This window comes from Amblyraja radiata, chromosome 14 (assembly GCF_010909765.2).
Source record: "Amblyraja radiata isolate CabotCenter1 chromosome 14, sAmbRad1.1.pri, whole genome shotgun sequence".
NCBI classification, from domain to species: Eukaryota; Metazoa; Chordata; class Chondrichthyes; order Rajiformes; family Rajidae; genus Amblyraja; species Amblyraja radiata.
Genome location: NC_045969.1, coordinates 29,543,683 through 29,559,222, shown reverse-complemented (window position 1 = coordinate 29,559,222; position 15,540 = coordinate 29,543,683). Strand labels below are relative to the sequence as shown.

The window sequence follows — 15,540 nt, the reverse complement described above, 5'->3', positions numbered from 1 at the left end:
GCTGTGTAGATAGGGGATGAATGTGCACAATAAAAGGGACTCTTGTGAGATGAGTCCAAATGGTGTGGGGTGTTGCAGGTAGCTAGAGCAGCAGTCACAAATACAATGCTAGGCCAAATTCAACCTGGCAAATGTGCTGGTGGAGAGGAACCAGTTGTGAGCCTCTGTTCATGGAAGAAGTGGCAGGCCCTCAGATCCTCCGGATGCAGGATGGAAATGTGGTGAAATTGTAGGTTCAAAATGAAGATAAACTGGTTGGGATCGGGCAATTGAAAATAATAGTATCAAATTGTTATGGATGTAGGTAGGAATGGGTGGATGAGAGTGGAAGGATGGAGCCATGACAGGAAGACATAAGTTCTATGAAGTATGTGCCGGGTAAAGTAATGGGACTGTCCAGACAGTGATGATTGTGGTTCTTGGACAGGGAAAGGGTTTGGAAGGTTAGAAACTAACAGGAAGACATGAGGAAATTAGATAGGTGATGGTGCAAGAGAGAGTGACCTAGTGTTCAAGGATCAGAGGGAGATGGGAGGATGCATCTGAGAGCTACTGTTCACTGGACTACCACAGCACCACCCTTGGCAGGTTTCATGAAGATGTGTGGCTTGGGTATCAGTAACGTGCTGCAATTTCAACAGGTTAGAATGAGCAAGGGAGTGGAAACCCAAAGGCAGTCAGCAATGACTAGATCGAGAAAAGATGAAAACTTTCAGGAGAAAGGGTCAACAATTGGGTGCAGGAGTAGAAGCGGTGAATGAAGAGTTCAAATTCAGCTTGGAGATCACTAAGATGGCTGAAGAAGCTGACGTGATCAGAGGAAAGGGGAAGAAAGTTCAGTATGGGGTATTGGGATTCCAGAACTGCTGAAGTTCACAATCTTTGACATCTGAAAGGAAAGAAAAAAGTCATCTAGTTGCAGCAAATGTGGCAGGGGAATGAAGTAGAAACGTACACCACAATACCTTTGAGATAGAATTAGTGTCATTGCAGAAGAAACTCTAGTGCATGTCAATGCATTTGGTCTCACCCTTTTGGAGGCATTTGCTTTTTGTTCTACCTATTCTCTCCCCCTCCCCATCTGCTCTCAGTCTGTTGAAGAATAGACTGACCTAGCTCATGTTTATATCATTTTCTGTTGTTATGCTTCCTACATCCGGCATTTGTAGTTTTTTTTCTCTGAAATGTTACGTTTTCCTTCAGGTCAAGAACAAATGGAGAAAAATAGAAAGCGATTGACAGAAGGACTTATTGTGACAGATACAGTTATGGAAAATTAAAAAAAGCTTGAGTGGTTGGGCTGAAGAACTGCCAGATGTGGTGGAGGAGGCAGATTCAATTGTGGCATTCAGAACAGAGAAAATCCGCTGGGCTACAGGATGCTTAGAATAGCTGGAATGTTGTTGCATTGTGCTGGTATAGATCAATGGGCATATAAATTTCCATTCTAAACAGTGTTCTGTCATCGTACCATTGGCAATAGAGAGGTGGGGTTGCTGCAGATTTTGCGAGGCTAAGCTAGGCCAGAACATACATAGTGAATGGCAGGATCTTGTGGGATGTTTTGAACAGCAAGTTCTTGGGGTAGCCGCAGGGATCTGCAGATGCTGAAATTCTGAGCAAAATACACTGAGTGCTGAAGGAACATAGCAGGTCCGGCAGCATCTTGAGTTGAGACCCTTATTCAGATGTTTAGCTTTTCGGGGACCTCTCCAGTTCTGCAGAAAATATGAAAGCTTGAAAGCACCTACCACTGTCAGTAAGAACTGATTTTTTTCCTGCAGTAAAACCAAGGAATTGATTTTTGACTTTAGAAGAGGAAGGCTGAGAATCCACAAACCTGTCTTCATCAACGTGACGGTGGTGGAGAGAGTCAAAAACTTTCTGGGCCTGCATGTCGGTGAAGATCTGCCCTGGACACAGCACATTGATGCAATCAGAAAGAATGCCCATCAACACTGCCTGACCTGTGGGTGCTTCAGATTTGCAGCATCCACAGTTTTTGATTTCCATTTTCTATCTGCTGTCCTCAAGATTGAGGAGCTTCTATATGCCAACAAATACTCTCATGAACATCTACAGGTGTACAGTAGAGAACAGGTTGACTGGTTGCATCATGGCCTGGTTTGACCATGACCATGAAGATGATTGCAAAAATGGTGAACACTGCCCAGTCCATCACGGGTACTGACTCCCCACCATCAAAATAATCCACAGGAATCCCTGCCTCTAAAAGGGGGTATTGTCTTTGGTGTTACTAGAGAGCATGACTATGCTATTATTGTTTGTTTGCTTTTTATTTACTGAACTTATTTTCAGTTGTTTATTATGGTGTTTACAGAATATACTCTGTATATATGTTGTGCTGCTGCAAGTAAGAATTTCATTGTTCCATTTTGGGACTTGACAATAAAATACTTGACTTTTTTTCTTATCAGAATTTTGTAAGAGACTCATATGTTACAGAAAAATCCCAATTTTCCAATCTACAGCCCTTCCAAGCAGTTGTAACACTATATTCTGTTATATTCTGTTGGTTCTCTTTTTAAAATATCTGGTAGACTGATGTTTGGTTTGATTGTACTCGTGTTTGTTATTTTTTCCTGAATAGAATGCAAAACAAAGTTTTGGATGTTCACGTGACAATAATACACCAATATCAAAATAAGTACAATTCTGGAAAGTGGTGAGACAGATAGACAGTGTGGTGAAGAAGGCATGCCTGCCTTCATAGGACATGGCAATGTGTATAGAAGTTGGGATGCCAAAATGATAGGAGTTGTAAACAACAACTGGTTAGACCATACTTGTAGAGTATTGTGTGCAGTTCTAGTGGCAATGTTTTAGGAAGTATATGATTAAGCAGGACGGGCGCAGAAAAGATTCACAGGAATATTACCTGGATTGGAGGGCTTGAGTTATGTGGAGAGACTATATAGGCTGGGACTGTTTTCCATGGAACAATAGAGTGACCTTGTAGAAGTTGATAAAATTATGAAAGGTAAGGTGGATGGTCAATGTATTTTTCCTAGTGTAGGGTACATAAAAAATAGAACAGTACAGCACAGGAACAGGCCCACAATGCTGAAAATGATGCCAAGTAGCTGATCCATATCCCCATATTCCTTGCACTTTCATGTTTCTATCCAGAAGCTTCTTCAATGCCACTATTGCATCTGCCTCCACCACCACCCCAAACATTTCATTCCAGGCCTCCACCACTCGCTGTGTAAAAACCGGCCCCGTATAGCTCAATTTAATGTTCTCCCTCTCACCTTAGAGCCTTGCACTCTACTGTTGGACATTTCCATTCTGTGGAAAAGGTCCCAGGGTAATCTAACGCTAGTGGACATAGGTTTAAGTTGAGAAGGGAAAATTTTGAGGGGCAACATTTTCACATATGGAGTGCTCGATATATGGAATGTGCTGCCAGATGGGTTGATAGAGGCAGGTATAATTACAATGTTTAGAAGGCACTTAGTCAAGTGAATGGATTGGAAATATTTATGGGGATATGGGCCAAATACAGGCAAATTGGATTAGTCTAGATTGGCATCTTGGATGGCGTGAACGTTGAGATAATTGATCATTGTGATTTCAGACAAAACAGTAAAAGAATGAGAAATGTAGAACAGGGAACTGCAAATGCTGGTTAACAAAAAAAGAGACAAAGTGCTGGAGTAACTCAGTGGGCCATTCAGCATCTCTGGAGATCATGGATCGGTGTGCTTTCAGGTCAGGACCCTTCTTCAAACTGATTATGGTGGGGAGGGGCAAGAAAGCTGGAAGAGAGGAGGGATAGGACAAAGCCTGTCTAGTGATAGGTGGATATAGGTGAAGGGAGTGTTTGATAGGCATATAGTTGGACAAAGGCCAGAGATGAAAAGACAAAAGGTGTGACATAAGGATAGAAGAGTTGCAAATTGCAAAGCCAAAGAAAATACTGTCGATGGAGAGGGTTGGGGTGAAGGGAGAAATAGGTTCGATTCCAGGTGGGGCACAGGGAGGGGGGGGGAGGGGAAGCAGAGTGAAGGGAAGGTTGGGGTGGGGGGTGGTTACCTAAAATTGGAGAATTCAATGTTCATACCCTGCCCCGCAAGATGGATCAATGATACAATTCCCCCGGTCCTAACTTTTCACCCCACAATCTCTGCATCTACACATCATTCTCTGACATTCCTGCCACCTCCAACATAATCGCACCACCGGTCATAGCTTACCGTCCCCACCCCTTTCCCCCTTCCCCAAATTCCACCGCCCCCTCCGCAACTGCTTGGTTCAGATCCCTTCCCACCCAAACCACCCCCTCCCCTGGTACTTTCTCCTGAATCTGTTGGAGATGTATCTGCTGTCCTTATACCCCCTCCCTCACATCCATCCAGGGAACCCAGCATGTGGCCTCCTTTACATCGGCAAGATCGAGCATGGACTCGGCAAACATTTGCATTTGGTCCGCAGGGACCTACTGGACCTCCCGGTTACTAACTGTTTTAACATCTCTTCCCATTCCCATACTGACCCTTTCTGTCCTGGGCCTTCTCCATTGCCAGAGTGAGTCCACACACAAACTGGAAGAACAGCACCTCATATTTCACTTGGTAGCTTACAATCTAACGGTATGAACACTGAATTCTCTAATTTAAAGTAACTAACCAACCCTCCCTTTCCCCTTCCTCCCCCCCCCCCCCCCCACCTTTTCCCAGTGCCCCACCTGGACTCATACCTAGTTTCCCCCCCTCCCCTTCCACCCACACTTCTTTCTCCGACTTCACAATTCACTCCTCTTCTCTCCTTATCTCACACCTTTTGTCCAACCATCTGTCAATCAAACATCCCCCTCACTTATAATGCCCTAAAACTTGACAGATTGTATCCTGCCCCTCCCCTCTTCCAGCTTTCTTACATCCCCCCCTCCCCACCACAATCAGTCTGGAGACCCAACCTGAAATGTTACCTGTCCATGTTCTCCAAAGATGTTACCTGACCAGCTGAGTTACTCCAGCACTTTGTGTCTTTTTTTCAAGGACGCATGCAGCCTCATTCCAGGCTTGGACGTGTTAGCCAGACAAATGATACATCGCCCTCTACCAAACTCGGCAGGCGTTCGCTGCTTGGTTCATTGGTGCCATCCTTGGACAGTTGTAAGCCTTGCTGAACTCTTCAAAGTTGCTCATTGACCCAATGACCCTGCAAAGTAAAAATACGTGTTCACCGCCCAAGCACAAGTCTAAACAGGTATAAAGTTGCACACAACAATTCACTGGAACTCAACCAAAAATAATGATATGAATTTAAACACCATCATCACACCCCATGTAACACATAGCAACTGGGTGCTAACAACAGTTTTCCAATTTTTATGGAAATTTCAAATCCCCCTCACTTTTCTCTTACCCCACCCACTCAACCCCCACTCACCCTTGGACTACCTGTATGAATTTGTGTCACCAGACTTGAGTGCCTGAGATTTGGTATTCAATATATTGCAGACCTCCTGGTTCATCCAAGGCTTCTGCTTCGGAAATACTCAGATGGTTTTGGTGAAGCACACTCCTCTGCATATTTTATTATGAAGTTGGTAACAACTGTGGCGCATTTGTTCGGGTCCACTGCCGAATCCCTGAACATTGCCTAGTCCACCAACTCCAAGTAATCACGGAGTCGTTTCTCTACTTCCACTGACCTGCTCTGTGCAGTCACCATTGTAGCTGTGCTATACAGTGGCTGCCTGTACTCAGGAAGAAAGGACAGCCAGGTGGTCTGCTTTCCCAAAATGAGGGCTGGGGATGGAGCGAAGGGCATCTTTGATGGTGGAATAGCAGTGGTTGAGGGTGTTTGATCCTCTGGTGCTGAAGCACACATGCTGATGGTAGTTTGGAAGTGACTTCAAGACTGGCCTTGTTGAAATCCTTAGCTATGAAGGGAAAGGCATCGGTAAAACACACTGTCTGGGGTTTGTTAACCACGGTATGCAGCTCCACCTGGAGTGGGATGTTGACCGTGGTCACAATGGAGGAGAATTCCCATGGGAGGTAGAAGGGATAGCACATCACTGTACAATGTTCTAAGTATGGAGAGCAGGAGTTGGACAATACTGCTACGTCTAAGCACTATAAAGAGTTCACCAGGAGGCAGATGCCTCCACCTCTCCCATTCTCTGATTCCTCTGTTTGGTCATTGGAAAAACCCTCGGGCTGGGGGACTGAAGCTGGGGAGCTGGGTGTGAACCATGTCTCTGTGAAACAGAGCACACAGCATTCCCTCATCTCGCTTTCGTAAACTTATTGACTTGCACAAGAATAATATATTTAACAATAGTCACTCTGAACCTCACCTGAATTCAGAAGGACTGTGATACCCAGTCAGAATGTTATTCCTAGCTGATGCTGGGCGGTGTACACTGCATCTGACCTGGAAAGGGAAAAGATCAGACAGGCGTGGTGTTACCGACACAGACCAGTATGGAGCCAAAGCAGGAGTATGTTCTGGTTAGTTGCTAAACTGCGGGAAGAAACTGAGAGTAGTCCAAAGTTACCAGTAACAACATGCTCCACACAACATTATTGGACAGTGGACCTCAGGACTCAACAGTGCGGTGTTCACTCTGATGAATGAAGCATTTTACTGCAATCTTGCCCTTTCACAGGGGGGGTCTCCACATACAGTGTGCCTGGTGTCATCTGGGCTGCATTCAAGAAGCACAGTTGGAAGTTTGCAGCTGTAGTTAGTGTATCGACACCGGGATTTACAACAGAGCAGTCAATTATGAACCTGACCAAGCAGTAAGATGTGGACAGTGTGATGTTGGGTTACAAGCTGCTGGTTTTCCGAGAATTCTGCAGAGGGCAGAATCACAGGCATTGACTTTTTTGATAATTTGAGATTCACCACCAATCTCAGGCACCTTTTGGTGCCTGAGATTGGTGGTGAAACACAGATTATTAGCCCCATTGACATGTGGAGACCAAACTTATGTTTTTAAAGTGGCGATTGATAAACCCTTGAATGATCAGAGAGGATTGAGCATCTGATGGAGCTGAGACAGAGGAGGAGTTTAGGCCTGAGGCAGGTCAGCTGGCTACCCGGCTCCTGATCATTTGTCTTCATGCAAGGCACTACTCACGTGAGCATAACTTAGAAAGAATAGTTGATTATGGTTCAGTTTGAGGCCAGGCAAGAGTGCCTCTTCCTTGTTTCCTCTCTTCTCCCTTATCCATTTCCGATAGGCCTGGAGGGCAGAATTCCAGTCATTAATAACAGGATGGGGCTCTGCTTCCTTGCTCCTTCCAATCCTTCCCCCATCACTATTTCTCAATGTTATTGCCATGTATAATTTTAGAATTGGAAAGGTGCGTTCATCCAAGTCCCTCTGCATGGTTTGGTAATGGGGCACCGGCTGGATGGTGGTTGGGGGGGGGGGGTTGACACTCAAGGGTGAAGTTTACATGCAGGGGAGAAGTGTGTGTGTGTTAGGGGGGTTGAGGTGGGGGTTACCATGGTGAGCTTGCCTGGTCAGAAGACTCCTTCTATCAGATGTGAACCTCCGCGAGGTTGTGCGGGAGGGTGTGGAAGCTCAGTTGGTTGACCGACGCGAGGTACACTGCCAGTTACAGGATTCATGCCCACCGACTGAAATACCCACAGAATCGTGCAAGAATCAGCCCCTCCTGAACCATTGAACCAACCGTTCTCCTGAAGACCCATAACAAGCAGAATGCCACAAAGTGCTTCATGGAGAGTTTTCAAACAGGTTCTGACACTGACCGTTGTGTTCAGCTGGTTGAGGGTTTGGGTGAAAGCACATTCCCATGGGATTCATGATCAAGCTTCCAATTGATTGGAAAAAGAAAAGGGGAGCAGGAAAGAGAGCAGTGTTGAGATGTGTAGGAAGGAACTGCAAATGGTGGTTTCTGTATTATATTTTTTTATTAAAGGTAATCAATTACAATGCTTCAAACAACTTTATATCAAATTAATTCAATTTGCATTAAGTAAAACACTAATAATACTTATCTACTATTTTTTTTAGAAATAATGATAGAAAAAGAATAAAACAGTTATAAATCATTAAGAGAGTAATTAAATAATAATTTGATTATATATAAGAAAGAAAAGAGAAACGAAAAAAAAAAAAACTACTGCAAGTGATAGTATCAATAAAGACATATCTGTTAATTCCAATATAAAAATGAATTGTTCTCACCAAATCCCGCAGGGTGCACGCCGAGCTGTGTTGCCAAGAACAGCTACTTCTCTAAATACTGTATATATGGAGACCATATCTGTTCAAAAGAATTATACTTGTCCAATAGGACAAATCTAATTCTTTCCAGATGTAACGTCTCCATCATCTCTGCTGCCCACATTTTGGTTGTGGGGGATAATGTTCCCTTCCAAAATTTCAATATGATTTTTTTCCCAATTATCAAACAGTAATCAAAGAAATTTCTTTGATTTACTGTAAGTGATAGATGTAAATCCGGAATTCCAAATATTATTAGCTTTGGGTTAGGGTCCAATTTAACTTTGATGACTTCAGAAATAACTTTAAAAATTTCTGTCCAGTAATAATTCAATTTAGGACATGTAACGAAACTATGTATTAAATTTGCCTCTGCTTTCTTGCATTTATCACAAATAGCGGAGAGATTCGGAAAAATACTATTTAATTTAGTTTTCGAATAATGTAACCTATATAATACTTTAAATTGTATCAATATATGTCTGGCGTTTAATGAACACCGGTGTATTCGTTGTAGACTTTCTTCCCAGTTTTCTTTTGTTATAGCCAATCCCATTTCATTTTCCCATGCTTGACGATATATTTCCGTTATTGGATTCTCCTTATCCAAAATGATGTTATATATATAGGCTATTAATTTTTCTGTATTTGGATATAAATTAAACAGTTCGTCTAACAGTCCTGCTTCTTTATTTTTATAATCTTGTGTATTGGATTTAATATAATCTCTAATTTGTAAATACCTAAACAAATGTTGTGGAGACAATCCATAAATATCTTGTAACTCCTGGAATAAAAGAAATTTTCCTTTTCTATAAAGGTGTTCTATCCTTGTAATTCCTAAATCATCCCATTGTTTAAACCCCCCATCTAATATAGCAGGTTTAAACAATGGGTTATTCATAATTGGTAATCTAAATGAGAGATTATCCAAATGTAGAGTCTTAACTATTTGTTTCCAAATACGTCTATTATTATATATTATTAGGTTGTCTTTATAATTTTTTTTTTGTACTTCCGTTGGTGCAAAAATTATCGAACCTACATTGAAAGGTAGACAGTCTTCCTTTTCTATATTTAACCATGTCGGTTCATGATCCATATTTACCCACCAGTAATTCATATTCTTAATCTGAACAGCCCAAAAATAATATAAAAAGTTTGGAAGTGCTAATCCTCCATTTATCTTAGCTTTGCATAGATGTTTTTTATTTATTCTGTGATTTTTATAATCCCAAATAAAACTATTAACAATATTATCAATTTAAAAAAAAAAAGTTTTCGGAAGAAAAAAAGGAATAGCCTGAAACAAATATAACAACTGTGGTAGAAATACCATCTTTATGGCACTTTTTCTACCAATCATGGATATAGGAAGTGTTTTCCAATATAAAATATTTTTTCTAAGTTTATCTAATAGTTGAGGATAGTTGGATTTTATTAATGAGTTATGAGTTTTAGTTACGTTAATCCCTAAATATTTAAGTTTGTCTGTAACTACTTTTAATGGGTATTGTTGTAATGTATTTAGATTTATTCCTGTTATTGGCATAATCTCGCTTTTATCCCAATTAATCCTATACCCAGAAAATGCACCAAACTTAGTTATAATGTTTAGCAGGTTGGGAATACTAATTTCCGGTTTTGTAATATAAATCAAAACATCATCTGCATATAAAGAAATTTTATTAATTGTTGTATCAGTATTATAGCCATATATTTCAGGTTCAGATCTAATTTTTTCCGCCAATGGTTCTATCACCAATGCGAACAATAAGGGTGATAACGGACATCCCTGTCTGCATCCCCTAGAGAGTTTGAATTTGGCTGATAAAATTTGGTTAGTCAAAATTCTTGCAATAGGATTCGAGTATAAAATTCTTACCCATTTACAAAATCTATCCCCCAATTGAAACTTTTCCATTATATTAAATAAATACATCCATTCCACCTGATCAAACGCTTTTTCTGCATCTAATGATATAACCGCTAGTTCCGTATCTCGTATTCTTTTTGAATATATAATATTAAACAAGCGTCTGAGGTTATGGGATGAATAACGTTTTGGAATAAAACCTGTTTGATCATAATGTATTAATTTAGAGATCACTAAACTTAATCTCCTAGATAAGACCTTAGTTAATATTTTTTGGTCTGTATTTAAAAGGGCAATCGCTCTATATGATCCAGGATCTTCCAAATCCTTATCTACTTTAGGGATGAGTGTAATTGTGGATTCATTTAGAGATTCTGGTAATTTTCCTTGGTCATATGCATATCTATACATTATTTGTAATCTTGGAGAAATCAGATCTTGAAATTTTTTATAAAATTCTGCACTCAGGCCATCCGGGCCCGCTGCTTTTCCGTTCTTTAGCGAACTAATTGATTCTATAATGTCTTTTACTGTTATTTCAGCATTTAACAATTCTCTACCTTCCTGATCTAAGCTATTGATTTGACATTCTTGTAAAAATATTTCCATACTATCTGTTTGTCCTGTTAGTTTTGACAAATAAAGATTTTTATAATATTGTAAAAATCTATCATTAATATCTTTTGGAGTAATCAGTATATTTCCATACTCAGATCTAATTCCGTGTATCATCTTCTCATCTTCTAATTTTCTAAGCTGTCGTGCTAGTAATTTTTGAGGTTTATCTCCAAATTCAAAATACACTTGTTTAGTTTGTTGAAAAAGTTTAATAACTTGATTAGAATATATTTTATTTAATCTATATTTTACTGATGCAATTTTATTACTTAACTCTTTGGAAGGCTGTTTTATATTTTCATTATCTAGACGTTTTATCTCATTTTCTAAATTTTGTTCTATTTTTCGATTTTCTTTATTGAGATGTGCTTGTGCGGATATTATTGCGCCACGCATGAATGCCTTAAATGTGTCCCAAAATAGTGATGGGGAAATTTCAGGATTATCATTAGTTTCAAAAAATAATTTAATCTGATCCATCACATATTTACAACAGTCATTGTCCTTAATAATGGTGGTTTCTACCGAAGATAGGCACAAAACGCTGGAGTAATTCAGCGGGTCAGGCAGCATCTCCCAAGATGGATTGAGAACCAGTGGGTTTGCTAAGTGGGAGAGAATGTTAACCAGTGCCTACTTCAGCATTGGTGGGCATAGACCCACTCTCATGCTGGTTGCCCTGGTGAAGTGATGGATCAGTGACTGGCATGAGGTCAGTGTCAGTAGCGTTGCCTACCCTAAAGGCCTGGCGGAGGCCAGCGTTGTCTGCAATGTTCTCTCCCAGCGTTTGCTGTCCCTTCACCTGCAGGGAACAAGGTTAAGGTCCAGCCTTTAGAGATACTCAAACGACTATGACACACATCGCTATCGCATTTTGATCGCAATTATACCCCCACCGTGCTACTCAGGAGCATTGTAAGGGAGTAATTGACACAGTCGTGGAAAGGAGACGAAAATAGCGCAGTCTTCCATGCCCAGAGTTCCACCCAGTCCCCCTCCACCACCACCCTCCTTCAGCCGACTGCATTCAACCTTACCTTGTCCACTCTCTCTCTCCACATTAAAGGTACAGCTGTGGCCACCTGTTGGGGTCTGAGCTAAACCTCTCTCCCGATGGGGTGCTTGGAACATTCCTTATTTCCAAGCATCAGGAATCCCTTCCTCTTTCTCTGACAGATGGATGATTGTGGGTGCTCCCTCCTCTTGGACAGAGTGGGAAGTGGCACACCTTTGCTGCCAGTGCACGCCCCGCTCTTGGACACTCCCCTTCTCTTTCTCAACGACACCATCTCCATCTCAGGGACAGGTGGGTGACAATATCCATCACAGGCCCACAGACCCCCTTTGCTGCCTCACCAACAGCTCCTGCCACCTTGCTTCCCGTAGCAACCCCAGTCCATTCCCACAATTCCTGCTGCTCCATCCTGTCTGTTTGGATGACTACACTTTTCATATCAATGTTTTATTTCTCCTTAAATCACAGTTTCCCTCCAACGCAGTTGACAGACACTCTCAGGCACCTCTTATCCATGGCCACACTTTTCCATCATCCCCTCTACACCCATCAGGAGTCAGGATAGGTCCCCTTGTTGTCAGTTTCTAACCCACCAGCCTCCACATCCAACGGACCACAAAACCCTCTGTGGCACATCTTCTCATGGCCCCCAGCTTCCAGCGTATGCAAATGAACTGGTCCACTTTGCTGTCCCCACCAGCCACCTCCATTCAACCACAACACCTCATCATAGAAACATAGAAACATAGAAAACAGGTGCAGGAGTAGGCCATTTGGCCCTTCGAGCCTGCACCGCCATTCAATATGATCATGGCTGATCATCCAACTCAGTATCCCATCCCTGCCTTCTCTCCATACCCCCTGATCCCTTTAGCCACAAGGGCCACATCTAACTCCCTCTTAAATATAGCCAATGAACTGGCCTCAACTGCCTTCTGTGGCAGAGAATTCCACAGATTCACCACTCTCTGTGTAAAAAATGATTTTCTCATCTCGGTCCTAAAAGCCTTCCCTCTCATCCTTAAACTGTGACCCCTAGTTCTGGACTTCCCCAACATCGGGAATAATCTTCCTGCATCTAGCCTGTCCAACCCCTTAAGAATTTTGTAAGTTTCTATAAGATCCCCCCTCAATCTTCTAAATTCTAGCGTGTACAAGCCGAGTCTATCCAGTCTTTCTTCATATGAAAGTCCTGCCATCCCAGGAATCAGTCTGGTGAACCTTCTCTGTACTCCCTCTATGGCAAGAATGTCTTTCCTCAGATTAGGAGACCAAAACTGTACGCAATACTCCAGGTGTGGTCTCATCAAGACCCTGTACAACTGCAGTAGAACCTCCCTGCTCTTATACTCAAATCCTTTTGCTATGAATGCTAACATACCATTTGCTTTCTTCACTGCCTGCTGCACCTGCATGCCAACTTTCAATGACTGGTGTACCATGACACCCAGGTCTCGTTGCGTCTCCCCTTTTCCTAATCGGCCACCATCACCATTCCTACTCATCCTTTCACCTCTTCCCTACCCACCATCCAGGGACCCAAACAAATCCTCCAGGTGAAGCAGTGATTCACTAGCAACTCCATTCTTCCAATCTAACGCAAGGCATTCTGTGTTCACAGTGTGGTCTCTTCTACATTGGAAGCATCACTGCAGATCGGGGGCAGTTTTACGGAGCACCCGCCTAAGTCCATGGGAGTTGATCCTGAGCTTCCTGAAGCCTGCCGCCGTGATTCTTCATCACCCTACCAATCTGACGTTACTGGTTTTGAGGCAGGTTTTGAGGCAGCCAGCTCCCCAGGTTGAATGTTTTAGTTGGTATACGGAGGGCAGGAGAATGAGGCAGATGGAGAGTGTGAGGCCTGCGGACATGAGGTGATGGAGGGTGGGGGTGAGGGAATGAGGTGGTTGTAGGGTGAGAGGGTGGTGAATGAGGGGAGGTAATGCAAAGTTGTGGGTGGGGAATGGGCTGATGGAAACTGGGAGGGTGGAGAGATGGGGGGTGGGGAATGGGCTGATGAAGGATGCAAGGGCGGGGAATGAAGTGATGGAGGATTGCGGGTGGGGTTGAGGTGATGGAGGATGTGTGGATGGGGGAAATAGACAATAGACAATAGGTGCAGGAGTAGGCCATTCGGCCCTTCGGGCCAGCACCGCCATTCAATGTGATCATGGCTGATCATCCCTAATCAGTACCCCGTTCCTGCCTTCTCCCCATATCCCCTGTCTCTGCTATCTTCAAGAGCTCTATCTAGCTCTCTCTTGAAAGTTTCCAGAGAACCGGCCTCCACCGCCCTCTGAGGCACAGACTCACCACTCTCTGTGTGAAAAAGTGTTTTCTCATCTCCGTTCTAAATGGCATACCCCTTATTCTTAAACTGTGGCCCCTGGTTCTGGACTCCCCCAACATCGGGAACATGTTTCCTGCCTCTAGCGTGTCCAAACCCTTAACAATCTTATATGTTTTAATAAGATACCCTCTCATCCTTCTATACTCCAGTGTTCAAGCCCAGCTTCTCCATTCTCTCAGCATATGACAGTCCCGCCATCCCGGGAATTAACCGTGTAAACCTACGCTGCACTCCCTCAATAGCAAGAACGTCCTTCCTCAAATTAAGGGACCAAAACTGCACACAATATCGGATGGGATGGAGGGTGGAGAATTATGTCGAGTGGTCCTGGCAACATAAACTCTTGATTGAGAGAGCGGCAGTATCAGCACCCAGGACGGACTTGGTTGGAAACCCACCATCAGTCCCGCCGGTGGCCAGTAGTAGTCGCTGTATTGCTTCACCACACATTCAGCCTCGGCCTTAAACTTTGAAATAGAGGCATTGCTCCACCACTGGTGCAAGTTCCCATTTTTATCATATTCGCGGCCTGTGAATTAAACAAATTAATTAAAATCCTTGAGACGTGCTTACAATCACCAACAGAGGAGAGGTGAAATGTGAGAAGATTAGAAATCAACATCACGGTGATGGAGATAGGCTGGGGGAATGGGCAGAGAAGTGGCAGATGAAGTTTACTGCTGAGAAATATAAAGTGCAGCATTTTGGCAGCGATTATTAGAATAGGATACGAGAGCAGTGAGACTGGGGAGATACATGTACATAGTTTGTTGCAAGTGACTAAAAAGGCATCCAGGTTTCTGAGTTTTATATGCAGAAACACAGAGAACCGGAGCAAAAATGTGATGGTGGGCATTATGCACCAAAATTATGGTTCACCCACAGGTGGCGTGTGTGTTCATTTCTGGAAGTCGCACTTTAAGGAAGATGGGAAGACTTTGGAAGGGGTGCAGAGCAACTTGACTGAGATAGTTCTTAGGATGGGAGAGGGAGTGACTTTAGTTAAGTTGCTAGATTGAAGAAGCCAGAGGTGTTGTACTTAGAACAGGGATGATTCATGCAACAGAGGGATTTAAGATCAGGAAGGGTTGAGAAGGAGTAAGAGGGAGAAATTGTGGGAAGAACTGAGCTGTTCTTCCATTTTGTCTTTTAATATGAGCAGCACTTCATTCAGTGGGAATCGAACTTTACGCCAGTGAATGTGCATTCTAGAGCAAGGCTAAACATGCCTGGTACAGGTGACCCATAGAGTCAAAAACAAGTCTGCTGAACACAAAACAAGTGCTTGTGAACTCAAGGTTACAACTAGATGAAAGCTTTTCACTGTACCTCGGTACACATGACAATAAACCAAACTGAAGACACTCTAATCATCCAACATAGTTAAAGAAGCCTGTTTCTCAGTATAAAATTACAGAATGCTGGATCACAACCCCGTG

At 42.8% G+C, this 15,540-nt stretch overlaps 1 protein-coding gene across 1 annotated transcript in view; it reads right to left on the bottom strand.

Moving 5' to 3' along the window:
* Window positions 1–4,993: 4,993 nt before the first annotated feature.
* The window catches only part of phex (phosphate regulating endopeptidase homolog X-linked), a 65,936-nt gene continuing 55,389 nt past the window's right edge, over window positions 4,994–15,540 (bottom strand). The window contains exons 18-22 of the mRNA XM_033032956.1: window positions 14,500–14,630; window positions 11,473–11,538; window positions 7,124–7,228; window positions 6,335–6,411; window positions 4,994–5,187 (exon numbers count right to left, since the gene is read on the bottom strand). Coding sequence (XP_032888847.1) covers window positions 5,085–5,187; window positions 6,335–6,411; window positions 7,124–7,228; window positions 11,473–11,538; window positions 14,500–14,630 — 482 coding nt within the window. The 3' untranslated portion in view covers window positions 4,994–5,084. The remainder of the gene's footprint in view (window positions 5,188–6,334; window positions 6,412–7,123; window positions 7,229–11,472; window positions 11,539–14,499; window positions 14,631–15,540) is intronic.